At 38.5% G+C, this 17792-nt stretch overlaps 1 protein-coding gene across 3 annotated transcripts in view; it reads left to right on the top strand.

Moving 5' to 3' along the window:
* kntc1 (kinetochore associated 1) overlaps window positions 1-17792 on the top strand; it is a 75126-nt gene that overhangs the window by 1571 nt on the left and 55763 nt on the right. For all 3 annotated transcript variants that reach the window (XM_016562514.1, XM_016562512.1, XM_016562513.1), the window contains 10 exons: window positions 332-452; window positions 557-672; window positions 752-833; window positions 959-1071; window positions 2976-3086; window positions 5998-6091; window positions 6193-6245; window positions 11687-11799; window positions 11890-11941; window positions 15255-15359. In XM_016562514.1, the coding sequence (XP_016418000.1) occupies window positions 332-452; window positions 557-672; window positions 752-833; window positions 959-1071; window positions 2976-3086; window positions 5998-6091; window positions 6193-6245; window positions 11687-11799; window positions 11890-11941; window positions 15255-15359 (960 nt within the window). The remainder of the gene's footprint in view (window positions 1-331; window positions 453-556; window positions 673-751; window positions 834-958; window positions 1072-2975; window positions 3087-5997; window positions 6092-6192; window positions 6246-11686; window positions 11800-11889; window positions 11942-15254; window positions 15360-17792) is intronic.

Genomic DNA, 17792 nt, shown 5'->3' with positions numbered 1-17792 from the left:
TTTCAAATTAATGCTGTTCTTTTGAACTTTCTGTTTATCCTGAAAAATAAAATCTATCACCGTTTCCACAAAAATATTGAGCAGCACAACTGTTTTCAACATTGATAATAATCAGAAATGTTTCTTGAGCAGCAAATCAGCATATTAGAATGATTTCTGAAGATCATGTGACACTGAAGACTGGAGTAATGATGCTGAAAATACAGCTGCGCATCACAGAAATAAATTAGTTTAACAGATATTCACACTGAGAACAGCGGTGTTTAATGGCAGTAATATTGCTGTTGTGTAAAGTTACTCTCTTCTCATTGGTGGTGTTGTTGTGCTGCAGGTGCTGTCCGACCCGAAGCTCTACGCCTCCAGTACTCCTCACTGCTGCATCGTCGCCGCGGACACTGCTGTGGTTCTGTTTGATCCCGGCTTTCAGACGGTCCTCATTCACCTGTATTTTGGTAACACAAGCTCAGTTATGCACCGTTAACATTTACTGTTCACAGCAGTGTTTACAGCTAAGGGAGACCCATCTCTTTAACTCGTCTTCTCACGCTTGGCTCAGACACTGTGGTGGATGCAGTCACGGTTTGCCCCCAAGCGCAGTTTCTTCTGGTGGGAGAGAGGAATGGAAGTCTGCACATCATCTATGTCCCTCTGAAAAAGACCGTGCTGACCAAAGTAAGTGCTCACCACACCTGAAGAGAATGGTAATAATAGCTGGATTGGCTCTAGTAACACAGAAGTGTTGTGTAACCAGACTTTGCTCAAACCAAACCCCTCTGATGGAGCGGAGACCACCTTCAAGAGCCTAATCCTGCACGAGACCCCTGCTTCTGAAGGTGAGCGTCTGTAAAAGCGGAGCAGAAAAATAACTTCTAAATATATGCTACATAATAGACATGGCCACTGACAGTATTATCATAGTTTTTATTATCATTAAATCATGTTTTTGTGTGTGTTTCAGGAGTGTATGATCTCTTTTTCATTGTTAATGATGGTTTCCTCCACACATCCAATGTTGCCTTGGGAAAAATCCAGAGAGCCATTGAAAACATGGATCTAGTGGCCTTAAATAAGGTTGATGCTTCATTTAATTCAATGTTTTTTGCACATTTCTTTTATTAAAGGGCTAGTTCACCCAAAAATGAAGATTCTTACTTCTTGTTCCAAACCATCTTCGCAACACGGAGTAAGATTTAATGGGAAGCCCATTCCCCGAAACTTCGATGCTTTAAATAAGTTCTTAAAAGCATTGTAGCAGTGAAACCCAAGTGTTCTGGAGAGAAACGATCACTTTATCCGCTTTATTTTTGACGTAAGAACAGGCAGTTAGCAGCTTGAATGTGCCAGGCTTTGTTTCATCCTCTTGCAGTTATTTTTAGCGAGTACTAAACGGCTCGTTAGCTGCTTTATATGGCAAGCAAGATCTCTTATCGTATTGTTTTAATGTATTGTCGAAACACAGGTTTGTGACGCAAATAATTTAGCCGTTTGCTGCACTCTGTTTTTCAGGTGATTTCCCGATAGCGGCTAATGAATCAGAAGTGTTGCTCATTATCCGTGCCTCTGTGATGCACAATAAGCTGGATATGATGAACAGAAACTAACTTTGGTCCATGCATGAGCACACACACGCTTTCATGATACAGCGAGTACGGTTGAGCTGCTGTTGACCATATCTGATGGGCTCAGAGTTTGTGTTTTGATCAGTGTTTATATGTGAATAAAAGCCCAAGTTAAATCGGTTTATCATTTGGCGTGATGGTGTCTCTTCTGAAGATTTGGGTTAAACCACGCAGTTTATATTTAGGTGTAAAAGTTTTGAGGGAATGGGCTTTCATTGGAGGGACACACATCTCTCAGGTTAGAGAAAAATGTTTGTGTGATATTAACTATATCAGATGATATAAATATAAAAGACATATAAAAGTCCCCTTATCTTGAAATCTGGGGATTTCTGAATGTATTTAGAGTAAATCCCGCAGTGCAAGTGAACTCTAATGTGCTCGCGCACTATAACCTACATCTCGTAGTGAATGCACGCTCGCTCTGGGTGTGGTTTTGTTTGGTTTAGCAATATACTCGGTAATGTCAGAACGCATATCGTTTAAACAACCATTACGATGTTATCATACACCATATACAGTATATCTCACACCCGTAGTCTGTTATAGATGTTGCTCAGTCAATCAGCAAACAGAATATGTGCATCATAACATCTTTCAGAGAAAAAAACATTGACCGCATACAGGCTTAAATACAAGAAGCTTTATTTCCAACATGATGCATGCTAGATTAAGATTTTTCATATATAGACCATAAATAGGGCCCTATGAAATCCATTTTATTTTTCCCCAATTTTTCCATTTAAATTTTTCTGGACTGTTTTTTTTTTTTTTATGGTTAAATTACATTTTATCAATCTAAAATGTGTCTAATTAAAATCATGAAACTTGTACAATCTAACATCAGTTTATTAAAAGTTTAACAATTACATGTTTAGGGCCCTATGAAATGTTTTTTTTTTTCTCACCTTCAGTTTTATTGTTACCAAATTCTGTTTATGCATGTCTAATTATTTAAATGCATAAAAACTATTTAATTTATTAAAATTAATTTTTTACAATAGCCTATTAAATATTGTTTTTCCCCCCTCAGAAATTCTGTGTTTTTTATTTATTTTTTTCTGGTTATCAAACGAAGACATAAAACATTAATTCAATTAATCTTTTAACCAAATAAAAATTAAACTAACTTTTTCATTTTTGGCAAACAAAGGGGATTTACTATTAACATTATAACATGAAAGAAATATTGTTTAATTATTCCTTAAAAAAATAAAGTTTTAATAATTGTAGTAGTAGTAAGTGTAGTATTACGTTATATATAACAGTAACCGTAATATATTTCAGGCGCAATAATGTCTTCAAATTATATAGATCAGTGGATACGAGGCTAATTGGTTATTTTGCTTCTTTCAGATCCAAGATGATATTCTTATGAACTTCTGCTCAACTACAGAGATTCATGAAGACGGCTGCATCTCGGCGAGTCTGCTCTGTTTGGGAAGCACAGTCCACCTTCTGATTGGAGTAAGTTTGATGCTGAATCTCCAACTCGTGATTTTTTTATTGGAATTATTAGAAAACATTTAATTTCTGAAAGGAAGGTCAGGTGTTACAGCGGACAAGAACACCGAGTGCAGGGTTTTCTGGGTCAGAAATGGTCTTCAGCGGTCATCCACACAGTAATAATAACTCGACCCACGTGATCTTCCAGCCCAATACTGGCAATACATCTATAATAAATACAAAAAAACCTTTTGTGATGTTTGCTTATCCTGTTTATTCATGAAATAAAAAACTATCACTGTTCAGGACAGAAAACAAAGTGCTTACAACTACTTCACATGTAAACATCACCATTACCAAAGTAGTTAGAAAAAAAAAGAATTGTTCATTGTTTTATTTATTTATTTATTTATCAGTTTTACAAGCTCTTCCAAATTACTCTCACTGTCATCCTTTCTTGCCCTCTTCGCAAAACAAGCTGGGATTTTCCACTGGCCTTCATAGCTTTGTACGATAAGGTCCTTCTTTGCTAGACCTGATAATTATTTTGGTATATAATCATTAATATTACAGCGTAGCATTAAAAATGTTTTTAACTAATAGTCTAATTTTCTACCCTATACAATGAAATAAAATCAGCAGCTTGCCTTGTGCTTTTGTCTGGTTTCACCTCCAGTCTAAATGAAATGATTTTATCGGTAATTTTCTACGCATTGTCATATAAATAACATGAAAATACTAGTTTGTCGACCGATACTGATTTTTTGACAGCCGATGCCGATATCTTGGAAAGCAGGGTGGCCGATATAAAGCCAATATAATTTTATTTAATATTTAAAGTCCCCCTGTAGTCAAACATTTTATCCCTTAAAAGTTATCTTTGATCATCAAAATGACATATTTAAATGTTTTTTCTTGTGAAAATAATTTTCTCATGCCTTAAAATAGCTTGAATGTAACTCTACACCCTTGCCTCATTTACTATATGCTGATCTATGAATATGCAAATTAGTCCCACCTCCACTCAGTCACATCAGCCAGCGCCTCCTGATCCACTGAACTGTAGTAACCGCAAAACAATGGCATACACGGATAATGACTGATAAAACTATGCTTTTACTAGCGGACAACTACAGTGAATACTGTAACATTCGTTAACGTTACTTACTTGACGATGTTGTGTCCTAAAATGCCTTGAAGACTCGGAATACAGCCGTTTGTGATTGTTAATTCGCGCCCGCGAGCGTACGCGTGTGAAGTGCAGACGCAGCTGTGGGAGAGGAGCGTCTGACTCCGGGCTACTTTTACACTGTTGCCACGGGTTATAATGCAAGTTAGCGGTTCTAAATTCACATTAAACCACAGCTTCATGGGTTTTTTGCTCTGATTTATTTTTGGTTTTGTGCTGGTATTGGTATATTTTGCATGCTAGTGATAGGAATCGATCCCTTGACGTGATTGGTTATTGGTTTGTGACGTAGCAAACCGAGGTCTGTTTCAAACCGTATTTCTGGGTCAGCCTTTGGGGAACTACAGTTTTAAGGAGAAAATACTCGGCAATGGTGTTGATAAAAAAAGCTTGATTTTCACTACAGGGGGACTTTAAGAAATTTTAAATCATTTGAAAATGGATTAAAAAATAAATGTGTAAAATAAACATGCTTATACTTTAAATGACAAAGTATTTTTCACAAATAAACAAATATCTAATAAAAATATAATTAAAAAGGAAGTAAACACTGTAATCAACAGGGCACTTATTTTATTTAAAATGATTAATTTGAAATCAGGAGTTTAAAGTTATTCGATCGCGCGTCTCAGTGAAGCTAAACTCTCGACCGTCACGCAGAGCACACGCGATCACGCAGGTCACATGCACACTTCACAAGATCTCACTGCTGGATCCCACTAAGGCTGCAAGGTTTGTGAAATTAGATGTTCATTAGTTATTCACAGATATGTTTAAATGATATAAATGCGTATTTGCTGAATGCTGACGGCAAACAAGACAGTATTATAATGTTTGTCTTTCTATTACTAATAATATAAAGGCAATCGTTATAATACTTTTTTGTATAAATTTTAATTCCTTTGTTTAACAGCTCTATGATTATTAGACGGACTGCTATCCGTATTAGACAGAACTGTTAACGACGACGGTGAACAAGAGGGAGAATGTGAGCACTGTGTGTTCAGACGCGGCCGCTCAGCGCCGTCAGAATAAAAGTCCCGCCTCGAACGCATCAGACAAACAGGAAAACTTATCGGCCGATGCTGATATATAAAAAAATGCCAAATATCGGCCGATATATCGGTCGACCACTAGAAAATACTGTGGATTATTAAGGCTAAATCTAACGAGCCACTCTTGCCGTGTAAACACACTTACGATCTGATTTGTGAGGTGTTCTGATTAAATGATGTGTTATAAAGCGATTCAGACGGTGATGTCTCGTGAGTTCAGTGTTGGACAGATCAGTTGTTTTAACTATTCATTAAAATGAATTGGGTCAAAGGAGTCGTTAGGGTGTGAATCGGACATTAGCGGTGGGCGTTGTGTGCTAATCCTGGCTGTACATCGCAAAAGATTTGTCAACACGGAAAAAAGCTTCATCACTGCACAGGACTTTTATTTGTTAACTGAAAGTGTGGTATATGTCAGCTGCATGTGCAGAACGCTTGTCAGAGAGGATCGTGACAAAGAAATTCTCTCAGTGAGTATTACAAGAACTTCTAAGTACTCTTCCTCAGATTTCTTGATCAGAGACCTAAAATATGAAAAATCCTGTATAATTATTTTTTCAAAGTAAATTTCATCAGAGCTCTTCTCATATGTATATAGCGAAGTGAGCCCAACTCTACTCATCCAATCTCTGTAGAGTTATAACAGCTTACAAATGGTGAATGGATAAAAGAGTGTTCTTCATGACAGGCTGTTGGTGTCAATGTTCTGTCACTTTGGACCATGGGCCCCGAGCAGAAATCATTGTCTCTCACAAAACTCCTCGACTCTGTTTTAATGTCAGGTACGAAATGTGTTCTTGCTATGTTTACATTTTATTATTACTAAATATGGCGTGTGTTTGTTAAAGCGGTAAAGTGTAAAATGTTCTGTTTCTCTATTCAGAGGTGAAGAAGATTCAAGTTGTGGATAATTTGATGTATGTTCTAAACAAAGAGGTAAGAGAAACTGAGCTTGATGCACACGATGGTGGACCATTTTTCTAACCTTAAAAGTGTGCATAATATATGTGAACTTCTCAGACTTAAGTTCAGCTCTTCTCGGGGTATTGGGAGCATGATCACATGGAAGAAAATTCTAAAAGTTAAATGCAATTTTTTGGCACACTTTGACGAGTCCAACAGCCTTTTAATTACCAATTGGAACAGACCTAGATTAAAGTGGACTCAAACCTGGTCTCAGTCCACATTCCATTCACACTGGTATTTTTAGGAAGCCAAACAATTTGAATATTATAATTGTATTTATTATTATTATTTTCATAAAAGACAGAAATATTGTATTAATCCTATCTAATCTGATCTCAAGGTACCCCCTACGTGAAAGATCGTTGTTTTCATAATTGATCGTTGCTGCCACACTCAAGTTCTTATCCCTGCTGGTAGTGTCACAATACCAAAATTACGGCTTCGGTACGATGCCTGACTAAAATATCTCAGTACTTCTTCTGAACCGATACCACGACAAAAAATACTGAACAACAGTAAAATAAATTGAACAATAATGACCCACACATTATAGTTACTTAGTTCATTATTTTATCTATCAATTAAAAAAAAAAAAAAAACTGAAATCTTGACCACTTGACCAGTGTGTGCCTGCCCTGCTTTTTACGCATTACTTCCCCCTTTTAACATATATGCAGGAGAAGGAGAAAATATATGCAGGAGAAGGAGAAAATATATGCAGGAGAAGGAGAAAATATATGCAGGATAAGGAGAAAATATATGCAGGAGAAGGAGAAGATATATGCAGGAGAAGGAGGAGATATATGCAGGAGAAGGAGATATATGCAGGAGAAGGAGGAGATATATGCAAGAGAAGGAGGAGATATATGCAGGAGAAGGAGATATATGCAGGAGAAGGAGGAGATATATGCAAGAGAAGGAGGAGATATATGCAGGAGAAGGAGATATATGCAGGAGAAGGAGGAGATATATGCAAGAGAAGGAGGAGATATATGCAGGAGAAGGAGATATATGCAGGAGAAGGAGGAGATATATGCAAGAGAAGGAGGAGATATATGCAGGAGAAGGAGATATATGCAGGAGAAGGAGGAGATATATGCAAGAGAAGGAGGAGATATATGCAGGAGAAGGAGATATATGCAGGAGAAGGAGGAGATATATGCAAGAGAAGGAGGAGATATATGCAGGAGAAGGAGATATATGCAGGAGAAGGAGGAGATATATGCAAGAGAAGGAGGAGATATATGCAGGAGAAGGAGATATATGCAGGAGAAGGAGGAGATATATGCAAGAGAAGGAGGAGATATATGCAGGAGAAGGAGATATATGCAGGAGAAGGAGGAGATATATGCAAGAGAAGGAGGAGATATATGCAGGAGAAGGAGATATATGCAGGAGAAGGAGGAGATATATGCAAGAGAAGGAGGAGATATATGCAGGAGAAGGAGATATATGCAGGAGAAGGAGGAGATATATGCAAGAGAAGGAGGAGATATATGCAGGAGAAGGAGATATATGCAGGAGAAGGAGGAGATATATGCAAGAGAAGGAGGAGATATATGCAGGAGAAGGAGATATATGCAGGAGAAGGAGGAGATATATGCAAGAGAAGGAGGAGATATATGCAGGAGAAGGAGATATATGCAGGAGAAGGAGGAGATATATGCAAGAGAAGGAGGAGATATATGCAGGAGAAGGAGATATATGCAGGAGAAGGAGGAGATATATGCAAGAGAAGGAGGAGATATATGCAGGAGAAGGAGATATATGCAGGAGAAGGAGGAGATATATGCAAGAGAAGGAGGAGATATATGCAGGAGAAGGAGATATATGCAGGAGAAGGAGGAGATATATGCAAGAGAAGGAGGAGATATATGCAGGAGAAGGAGATATATGCAGGAGAAGGAGGAGATATATGCAAGAGAAGGAGGAGATATATGCAGGAGAAGGAGATATATGCAGGAGAAGGAGGAGATATATGCAAGAGAAGGAGGAGATATATGCAGGAGAAGGAGATATATGCAGGAGAAGGAGGAGATATATGCAAGAGAAGGAGGAGATATATGCAGGAGAAGGAGATATATGCAGGAGAAGGAGGAGATATATGCAAGAGAAGGAGGAGATATATGCAGGAGAAGGAGATATATGCAGGAGAAGGAGGAGATATATGCAAGAGAAGGAGGAGATATATGCAGGAGAAGGAGATATATGCAGGAGAAGGAGGAGATATATGCAAGAGAAGGAGGAGATATATGCAGGAGAAGGAGATATATGCAGGAGAAGGAGGAGATATATGCAAGAGAAGGAGGAGATATATGCAGGAGAAGGAGATATATGCAGGAGAAGGAGGAGATATATGCAAGAGAAGGAGGAGATATATGCAGGAGAAGGAGATATATGCAGGAGAAGGAGGAGATATATGCAAGAGAAGGAGGAGATATATGCAGGAGAAGGAGATATATGCAGGAGAAGGAGGAGATATATGCAAGAGAAGGAGGAGATATATGCAGGAGAAGGAGATATATGCAGGAGAAGGAGGAGATATATGCAAGAGAAGGAGGAGATATATGCAGGAGAAGGAGATATATGCAGGAGAAGGAGGAGATATATGCAAGAGAAGGAGGAGATATATGCAGGAGAAGGAGATATATGCAGGAGAAGGAGGAGATATATGCAAGAGAAGGAGGAGATATATGCAGGAGAAGGAGATATATGCAGGAGAAGGAGGAGATATATGCAAGAGAAGGAGGAGATATATGCAGGAGAAGGAGATATATGCAGGAGAAGGAGGAGATATATGCAAGAGAAGGAGGAGATATATGCAGGAGAAGGAGATATATGCAGGAGAAGGAGGAGATATATGCAAGAGAAGGAGGAGATATATGCAGGAGAAGGAGATATATGCAGGAGAAGGAGGAGATATATGCAAGAGAAGGAGGAGATATATGCAGGAGAAGGAGATATATGCAGGAGAAGGAGGAGATATATGCAAGAGAAGGAGGAGATATATGCAGGAGAAGGAGATATATGCAGGAGAAGGAGGAGATATATGCAAGAGAAGGAGGAGATATATGCAGGAGAAGGAGATATATGCAGGAGAAGGAGGAGATATATGCAAGAGAAGGAGGAGATATATGCAGGAGAAGGAGATATATGCAGGAGAAGGAGGAGATATATGCAAGAGAAGGAGGAGATATATGCAGGAGAAGGAGATATATGCAGGAGAAGGAGGAGATATATGCAAGAGAAGGAGGAGATATATGCAGGAGAAGGAGATATATGCAGGAGAAGGAGGAGATATATGCAAGAGAAGGAGGAGATATATGCAGGAGAAGGAGATATATGCAGGAGAAGGAGGAGATATATGCAAGAGAAGGAGGAGATATATGCAGGAGAAGGAGATATATGCAGGAGAAGGAGGAGATATATGCAAGAGAAGGAGGAGATATATGCAGGAGAAGGAGATATATGCAGGAGAAGGAGGAGATATATGCAAGAGAAGGAGGAGATATATGCAGGAGAAGGAGATATATGCAGGAGAAGGAGGAGATATATGCAAGAGAAGGAGGAGATATATGCAGGAGAAGGAGATATATGCAGGAGAAGGAGGAGATATATGCAAGAGAAGGAGGAGATATATGCAGGAGAAGGAGATATATGCAGGAGAAGGAGGAGATATATGCAAGAGAAGGAGGAGATATATGCAGGAGAAGGAGATATATGCAGGAGAAGGAGGAGATATATGCAAGAGAAGGAGGAGATATATGCAGGAGAAGGAGATATATGCAGGAGAAGGAGGAGATATATGCAAGAGAAGGAGGAGATATATGCAGGAGAAGGAGATATATGCAGGAGAAGGAGGAGATATATGCAAGAGAAGGAGGAGATATATGCAGGAGAAGGAGATATATGCAGGAGAAGGAGGAGAGGAGAAGGAGAAGATATATGCAGGAGGAGGAGGAGATATATGCAGGAGAAGGAGGAGATATATGCAGGAGAAGGAGAAGATATATGCAGGAGAAGGAGTAGATATATGCAGGAGAAAGGAGATACATGCAGGAGAAGGAGGAGATACATGCAGGAGAAGGAGGAGATACATGCAGGAGAAGGAGGAGATATACAACCGCTGGCAAATGGAGTCGCCACACTTAGATGATGTTCTACTTCATAACAAATAAACGAATCACAGATATGACACAAAACAATTTGTTTAATAATTCAACACTCTGGTTAAGTGAAACACACCTGAAACAAATGAGATTAAACTCTTTTAATTAATGGAAAATTGTTTTCCATGTCAGGTAGAGAACGCCGTGTAGTTTTATAATCCTTGTTGAGGTCATGTTTCCTCTCAATTAGCCAAGTCCAAAAGCTCGTTAAGCTCTCTTTTAACTGCTGACTAGCTTTTTTTGTTGTTGTGCCGTGTTCGTTTCAGAAATGCAAATTACAAGCTGATTCCATAATTTCTTCCTCTACTTGATATGGAAAACAATTTTCCATTAATTAAATTATTTTAATTTGATTTGTTTGAGGTATGTTTCACAGAACCAGTGTGTGATTCCATTGTTGTTGCCAGCGGTTGTAGATGGATGCGTTACTTGCTCGCCTCAGTGCTGTACTCTGGATTTTGAGAATTTGGTTTTGTTTCCAAATCTCCAGCTCAGAATGACATATGCATCTCTCTGTCACAAATGTATTGCAAAGGTTCAAAAGGAGTCAATTTTTGCTGAATCAAGCAGAAATTACATATAAATCCTCTGCTTGCGGTGTCAAGTCACGCTTGTCAGGAAAATGAGAGAATACACAGTTTGAGCAGTTCATACATCATCGAAAGCGGTTTACTTCTTTGATTGAGTATGACTGCACTCACATCAGAAATCAACTGGACCAGAGTTGGCAAGAAATGAGCCCAGGGCTCTACGCTTACTTTTCTTTTTAGGAGCGCTTGTGCTCCTAATTTAAAAAATTTAGGAGCACGGTCAAAAATTTAGGAGCACCTTCTAATGCAGTAATCAAAAATTCAGGAACGAAGTACGTGACTGTCTTTATGAATGGGTAATTGAATCACTGACTCACTAGATCCGTTTAAAAACGCAGTTAATTCATAAACGAATCACCTCTGTGTTTGAATGGAGATGCGCAGCTGCTCAGCTGTTACTTTTTTTTTTTAAACCATTTTCGTTGACGAAATAAGGTCAGTCGCACAGGTGCTCCTAAATATTATTTCATAGTCGCACGCAGTAGTTTTCGGTCGCAAATGAGACTGAAATGGTCGCACTGTAGAGCCCTGGAGCCGCAGACTCGGTGTGGTTCATGGGAGTGCTCCCAAGTTCAGAAAACAGCGTTCACATTATCCAAACAAACGGTGTAGTAAATGAGCACTAATGTGAACAACATCTTCTTCTTTCCAGGGCATGCTCAGCTTGCTGGACTTTCACTCATTTGTCATGCTTTGTTGCTGGCCGGATCAACACATTGAAGATTTCCTGCTGATATCAGACGGAAACTCCTCAACTATTACACAGCAAGTGTCTCATTTTGACACAAAGACAGGGTGCTTATTTTTCATTATTAATTCACACATTGATGGATTCATTTCTTTTGTGTTAAACAGGCAAGATGAAAACAGCATGAAAATCATGTCCTTGGTAGTTGAAGAAAACAAGGTATTTAATGAGCTATATATATATATATATGTGTGTGTGTGTGTGTGTATATATAAATATAGTTCCAGTTGTGTCTAAAAAATGAATATGCTGGAGTTTCATTTTCTTTTCTTGATTCTTTTTTGAAACCCTTCCAAACAATGTGTGGTGATGTAGGTGCTGTTTGATTGTATTTATTTATTTTTTGACCCTGAGACTCAACTATTTTCTGCAATTTTCCAACTTGGAGAGTCTTTGGCCACTCAAAGTATGAAACAGGAAGTCACGGCTGGATAATTTCATGTTCGTAGTCATCCTGTTGTGCTAAAAATTGTAAATATGAATGGGAATATTCTTTAGAGATGTTTTACTCATAAGAATTTCTAGGGGTACCAATAATTGTGGCCATATATATATATATATACAGGTGCATCTCAATAAATTAGAATGTCGTGGAAAAGTTCATTTATTTCAGTAATTCAACTCAAATTCCACCCCCCACACACACTTTTTTTTACTTCAATTAAAGGTTACATGTTTTAAAAACGTTTTGAATGGAATATCAAATGGATAAACAATGCAGACTTATTTTGCCAGCCTTTGATCATATTTATCAAGAGTATGAATGTGTCATATTCAAGCCTCTGGTACAAGAATAGATGTCAACTAAAAGGACAGAAAGCAACGCAGGGCTCGACGCTAAGGATGTTTCTGCTGGTCCGGTCGGGCCAGTGCTTCAGATTTATACTTGCACTGCAACAAAAAAGTAAAATAAAATAGTTGCTGTTATCATTGTTTTTGACCCATGGTATCTTTTATTATAATAAATAAGCTTATATGACACCAAAATTTTAGATATCAATTTAATTTTAGAATTCTCGATTCCAATTTCATACCACAGCAAAAACTACTAACAAATATAAAGTTCAAACATTATTAAAGACGAGTGAACAGTCAGTAAATAAGAGCAAATTATAAGCAGTAACACAACTGAATATATAGAGCAGTGGTTCTCAAACTGGGGTACGCGAGATGACGGTGGGGGGTACACGAACAAAATTCTGAGTTTTGGCATTCATTTAATACCCGAACTTAAAGCAATCCAATCAGCTTACCTAATCTTTTGCAGTCAAAACTGACTGCTTCCACACAAGCAGCGTGCATGTGATAGGATGGCTGCTGAATATGCTGCTTTAGCAAATCACGCTGCTGTTCAATGTATCTTTAAAGTAGATCTTCACTTAATAGCATGAAGAGCAAATATTGACACGCATCTGGTGTGCGTCTCCAAGCATCATACAGCGGTGTTTCATTAGTGAATGAATCTGCGTTTTTGAACGATTTGGAGAGTCCGTGATTAATAACCCATTCATAACTACAGCATTTTGCTTCGTTACTGAATGAATGAATGAATGAATGACGCGACACCTGGCTTAAGACAGCGACTTGCCGCCACCTATTGTAGATTTAAAAATAAAACAGCCAAGTATCACTTCGATTTGCCATCATTTATTGCTTTATTTATTATATTAATAATACACTTAATGAAATGTTAAGAATATGACATAAAACATGACATACAATTAATAAGGATAGAAAATATTTGCCTCTATAATGGTAAAAAATGCACCTGTAAATCAATTTAAGGGTGCAAATATTGTCCTTTAATAGAAAAGGTGTGACTGCGGTCTAAGTGGAAGAGGGGGGACGCAGAAGAATGTTAAATGCCCCGGGGGTACGCCACTGTAAAAAGTTTGAGAACCACTGTTATAGAGCAAAGACACAAATGAAATGATGCTTCAGGAGAAACCGCAGCACCTGCTCGTCTTCAGTGTCTGTGAACACAGTTTACACACTTCATAGTATTTCCACACAAACGTCATTACATTCTGTTCACACAGAGCTCAGCGCGATACTGAATGGAGCTGTCTTTCACGTCTTGCTTGAATGCTTTAAAAGCGCTTGAATTTTTAAATAAGCAAAGCTTAAAAACACGTGCAGCTGCTAAAGGCTGGTGAGCAGCGGTCACTGATCTCTTTCACGCTGGACCCGAGCCATCGCTCAGTCCTTATCCTCGAGTCCTGCAGAGGATGTGTGTGATCCGTTGAAATGCAGTGTTTGTATTGGTGGCAAATTAAATCATGTGGTCACTACTGAAATAAATCATGTACAGTAAATCCATGTTTTTGGAAACTAGACCAACTTCCACCGTTTCTAACATTTTATTTTATGGCATAATGCACAGATGTTTAATGTGTAATCTAAAATATGGGGAAGTACTGTACAGTAAAGAGCAAGCACACTTGAAATATTTCACTGTAGCATGCATGACTCAAATAGCTGGACATTTATGATAAATGTTATATGATCAATTTTAGCGGTAACTTATTTCATATTTTTGACACCATCTACAAATGAAAGTAAATGATGCAAACTCTCCCTCTGATGGTGGTTAGTTTCACATGTTTACTGCCGTGGCTTTCCCGGACCCTTCATGTGCTGTTATTAGGCTTTGACTGCCTGCTGTATATCTATATATTGTTCAGATGCAATCACAATTATTCAACCCCTTTGACCTGCAAGACCTTTCGCTGCCGAGAACAAAACTTTATGAAAACAGTTCAACAAAGGCATCAGTAAACTTATATAGAAAGTTTATTAATACACATTTGAGTAATTCTGAGAATGTAAAGTTGATGAAAAAAAAATTGAATTGGCTCTAAACACTCATGTACAGAAGTATTTGACCCCCAAAAGCCGAATCTTTTATTCTGTATATCCTCCAGTAAGTGCTCCGAAGTTTCTGTGGGTTTTCTGCTGCAAGACACTTTAATCTTTACGTTTAGCCATAGACTGTCTAATTTAAGAGTTTATTCCCTATAGTTTTTGTGAGCGCTCTATTGACTTGGCCATATTTGGAACCAGCTAAAGCACAATCATGGGCTAAATGTATGTTTGTGTAACCGCTCAAGTAAGTTAAGTTTTGTTATAGAGTTTCTAAAGGCTTACTTGTGTTTTAACAATTTTGTGCCCTACTGTACAAACAAGTGACTCATAAACAGCAACAGTGAATAAGGGTTAAATAATTATGACGGGTGTATTACAAAAAAATTAAAAATAAGCCCTGTAATTCAAAAATATTACGTTATATATTGACATTATCACCTTTAGTATGCCACTAAACTGTTATAGATGCAATAATTTATTACAGTCTCTGTGGGATTGAATGATTTTGATTGCATTTGTGTAAACGTGTATATATTACAGTGATGTCACAATCACTAAAAATACAGTTTTCTGGTTTTAATCTTCACATTTTGTCATCCGTGTTAAGGGTCGTGCTAGGAAGCTCGTGGTTCAGTCGCTGCCTTCGATGGAGGTTTTCTACTCGCTAGAAGTTTCTTCTGAGTCTTGGTTGATCCAGAAGGGAATCAGTATGGTAATTAAAACAATGGATCTTAACAGTATGGAGATATACATCGTATAATGCAGACATGTAATATTTGTTTCTAATGCTCTGTTGTTTGTCGTGGCTTGTAGGGGTGGGTGATATACTGGTTAAAATGATGAATCGAGTGTAGTTTGTTACCGTAATGCAGTGTTTCTTTGCTCAGGCTTCAGTGTCCCTGTGAGGGGTGTGATGGCACACAGGTGACAATATGTTTGCTATGTTTTCAGTAAAGCAGAAGAGAATTTAAAAAAAAACATTAAGGTACTTCTTCTTTTTCTTTGAACCGTGGTTTACTGAACACAGCTTGGATTACTTGTCGTGCTGTTTAAATGCTTTTATGCAATCACAGATCTTTTGTAATTAATCTCACAGAACGATAAAATTTGTAATAAAATATTTTTTTGCGTTTAATCTGAAAAGGTAATGTAGAAACAACGATGGTATATTTGCAGCAAGGTATATCAGTATAAATGATATTGACCCGTCCTGTATCTGAGTTTAATATTAGGTTCTGCATGTACAGTAGTTACACGTGTGCCGTTACACCCCTAGTTCCATAAGAAATCATATTTAGCAAAGTTGTGAATGTGAGTCTGAATTGTTTGTCTGTGCACATCCTTATGTTGAATTGTCTTGTTCTCATGAGCTGCATACAAACACACACTCACTCTCTCTCTCTCACACACTCACACACACTCACTCACACACACACTCACTCACACACTCACACTCTCTCACACACACACACACTCACTCTCTCTCTCTCACACACACACACACTCACTCTCTCTCTCTCACACACACACACACTCACTCTCTCTCTCTCACACACACACACACTCACTCTCTCTCTCTCACACACACACACACTCACTCTCTCTCTCTCACACACACACACACTCACTCTCTCTCTCTCACACACTCACACACACTCACTCACACACACACTCACTCACACACTCACACTCTCTCACTCACACACACACACACACACATAGATGCAAACCCCTCACCTTTCAGTGACAACTCACTTTTTTGAGATCAAAATAGGTCACCAGTGAGATGTGCTTAGATTTCCTCTCCCGTCATGAAGAAGATGGTGCAGAATGACCCTCTGCTCTCTTCGCAGGTGCTGTTGATGGGGAAAAGTGGATCAGGGAAGACCAGTATGAGGTCGATCATATTTGCCAACTACATCGCCAGAGACACTCGCCGCCTGGGAGCCACAAGTATGACTTTTGTTTAAGAAATAGTGCACCTAAAAACACAAATCCTGTCGTTTCATTCCAAACCTACATGACACCTCAAGACACACGACACCAGGCTTTCCAGTGAAATCAGACTCTTTCAATCAGAGCTTCATTTCTGAATTAAACTAAGTACAAATGAGATTTGAGAGCGGAGGAGGGCAAGATGCTGTTTTGCTCAAAGAAAACAAATCCTATTTTTAGGACAGTTTTTTGCATTTGACTTGATTGATTTTAATGGCTTACATGACTATTTGGGGTACTTCATTTTTTAACATGTGCTTTATGCTTTCATAAGATCTAAATCATTTTCCTCCTGTTACAATTGGCTCATTTTTGTATCGTTTTCATTAGAGGAGCAGGTGTTACATAAATCATCTTCCATGACACACATTAAAGACAGTTCATATTAGTGAGAGGTTGAAAGCAGCGGTATTTTCTCCCGTTTCAGTTGATGTGGAGCACTCTCACGTGCGGTTTCTGGGCAATCTGGTGCTGAACCTGTGGGACTGCGGCGGGTGAGTGTCTCCTGTGGGATGTTTCGATGGGTGGCTTCTGGGAAGACACTTTTCTTTTCTCATCTTTAAATGTGAATCGCACAGACAGGACACGTTCATGGAGAACTACTTCACGAGTCAGAGGGACAACATCTTTCGCAATGTGGAGGTGCTGATCTACGTGTTTGATGTGGAGAGCCGCGAGCTGGAGAAGGATATGCATTACTACCAGTCGTGTCTGGAAGCCATCCTGCAGAACTCTCCTGACGCCAAGATCTTCTGCCTGGTGCACAAGATGGACCTGGTGCAGGAGGACCAGAGAGACCTGGTGAGACACGCCCCCCGGGAATGTCCTCGACTGAGCTCTGCTTGTGTGGAAGCTCACAACATGCCCAAATCAGCTTAATCCTGAAAACCCATAAAACAAGAAAACATAGTTTTTTTTTATGTTTCTTAAAGAAGTCTCTTCTGCTCACCGAGCCTGCATTTATTTGATCCAAAATACAGCAAAAACAGTACAATTTAGAAATATTTTTACTGTTTAAAATAACTCAATTTAATGCATCCTTGCTAAATAAAAGTATTAATTTCTATAAAAATTAATTAAAAAAATTATATCTATCTATATATATTAGAGCCCGACCGATATGGGTTTTTTGGGGCCGATACCGATATTA

The sequence above is a fragment of the Sinocyclocheilus rhinocerous genome, unplaced genomic scaffold (assembly GCF_001515625.1).
Source record: "Sinocyclocheilus rhinocerous isolate Xijiao unplaced genomic scaffold, SAMN03320098_v1.1 scaffold1612, whole genome shotgun sequence".
NCBI classification, from domain to species: Eukaryota; Metazoa; Chordata; class Actinopteri; order Cypriniformes; family Cyprinidae; genus Sinocyclocheilus; species Sinocyclocheilus rhinocerous.
Note: the sequence above shows the minus strand (reverse complement) of the source record. Positions and strands in the feature narration are given on the sequence as shown.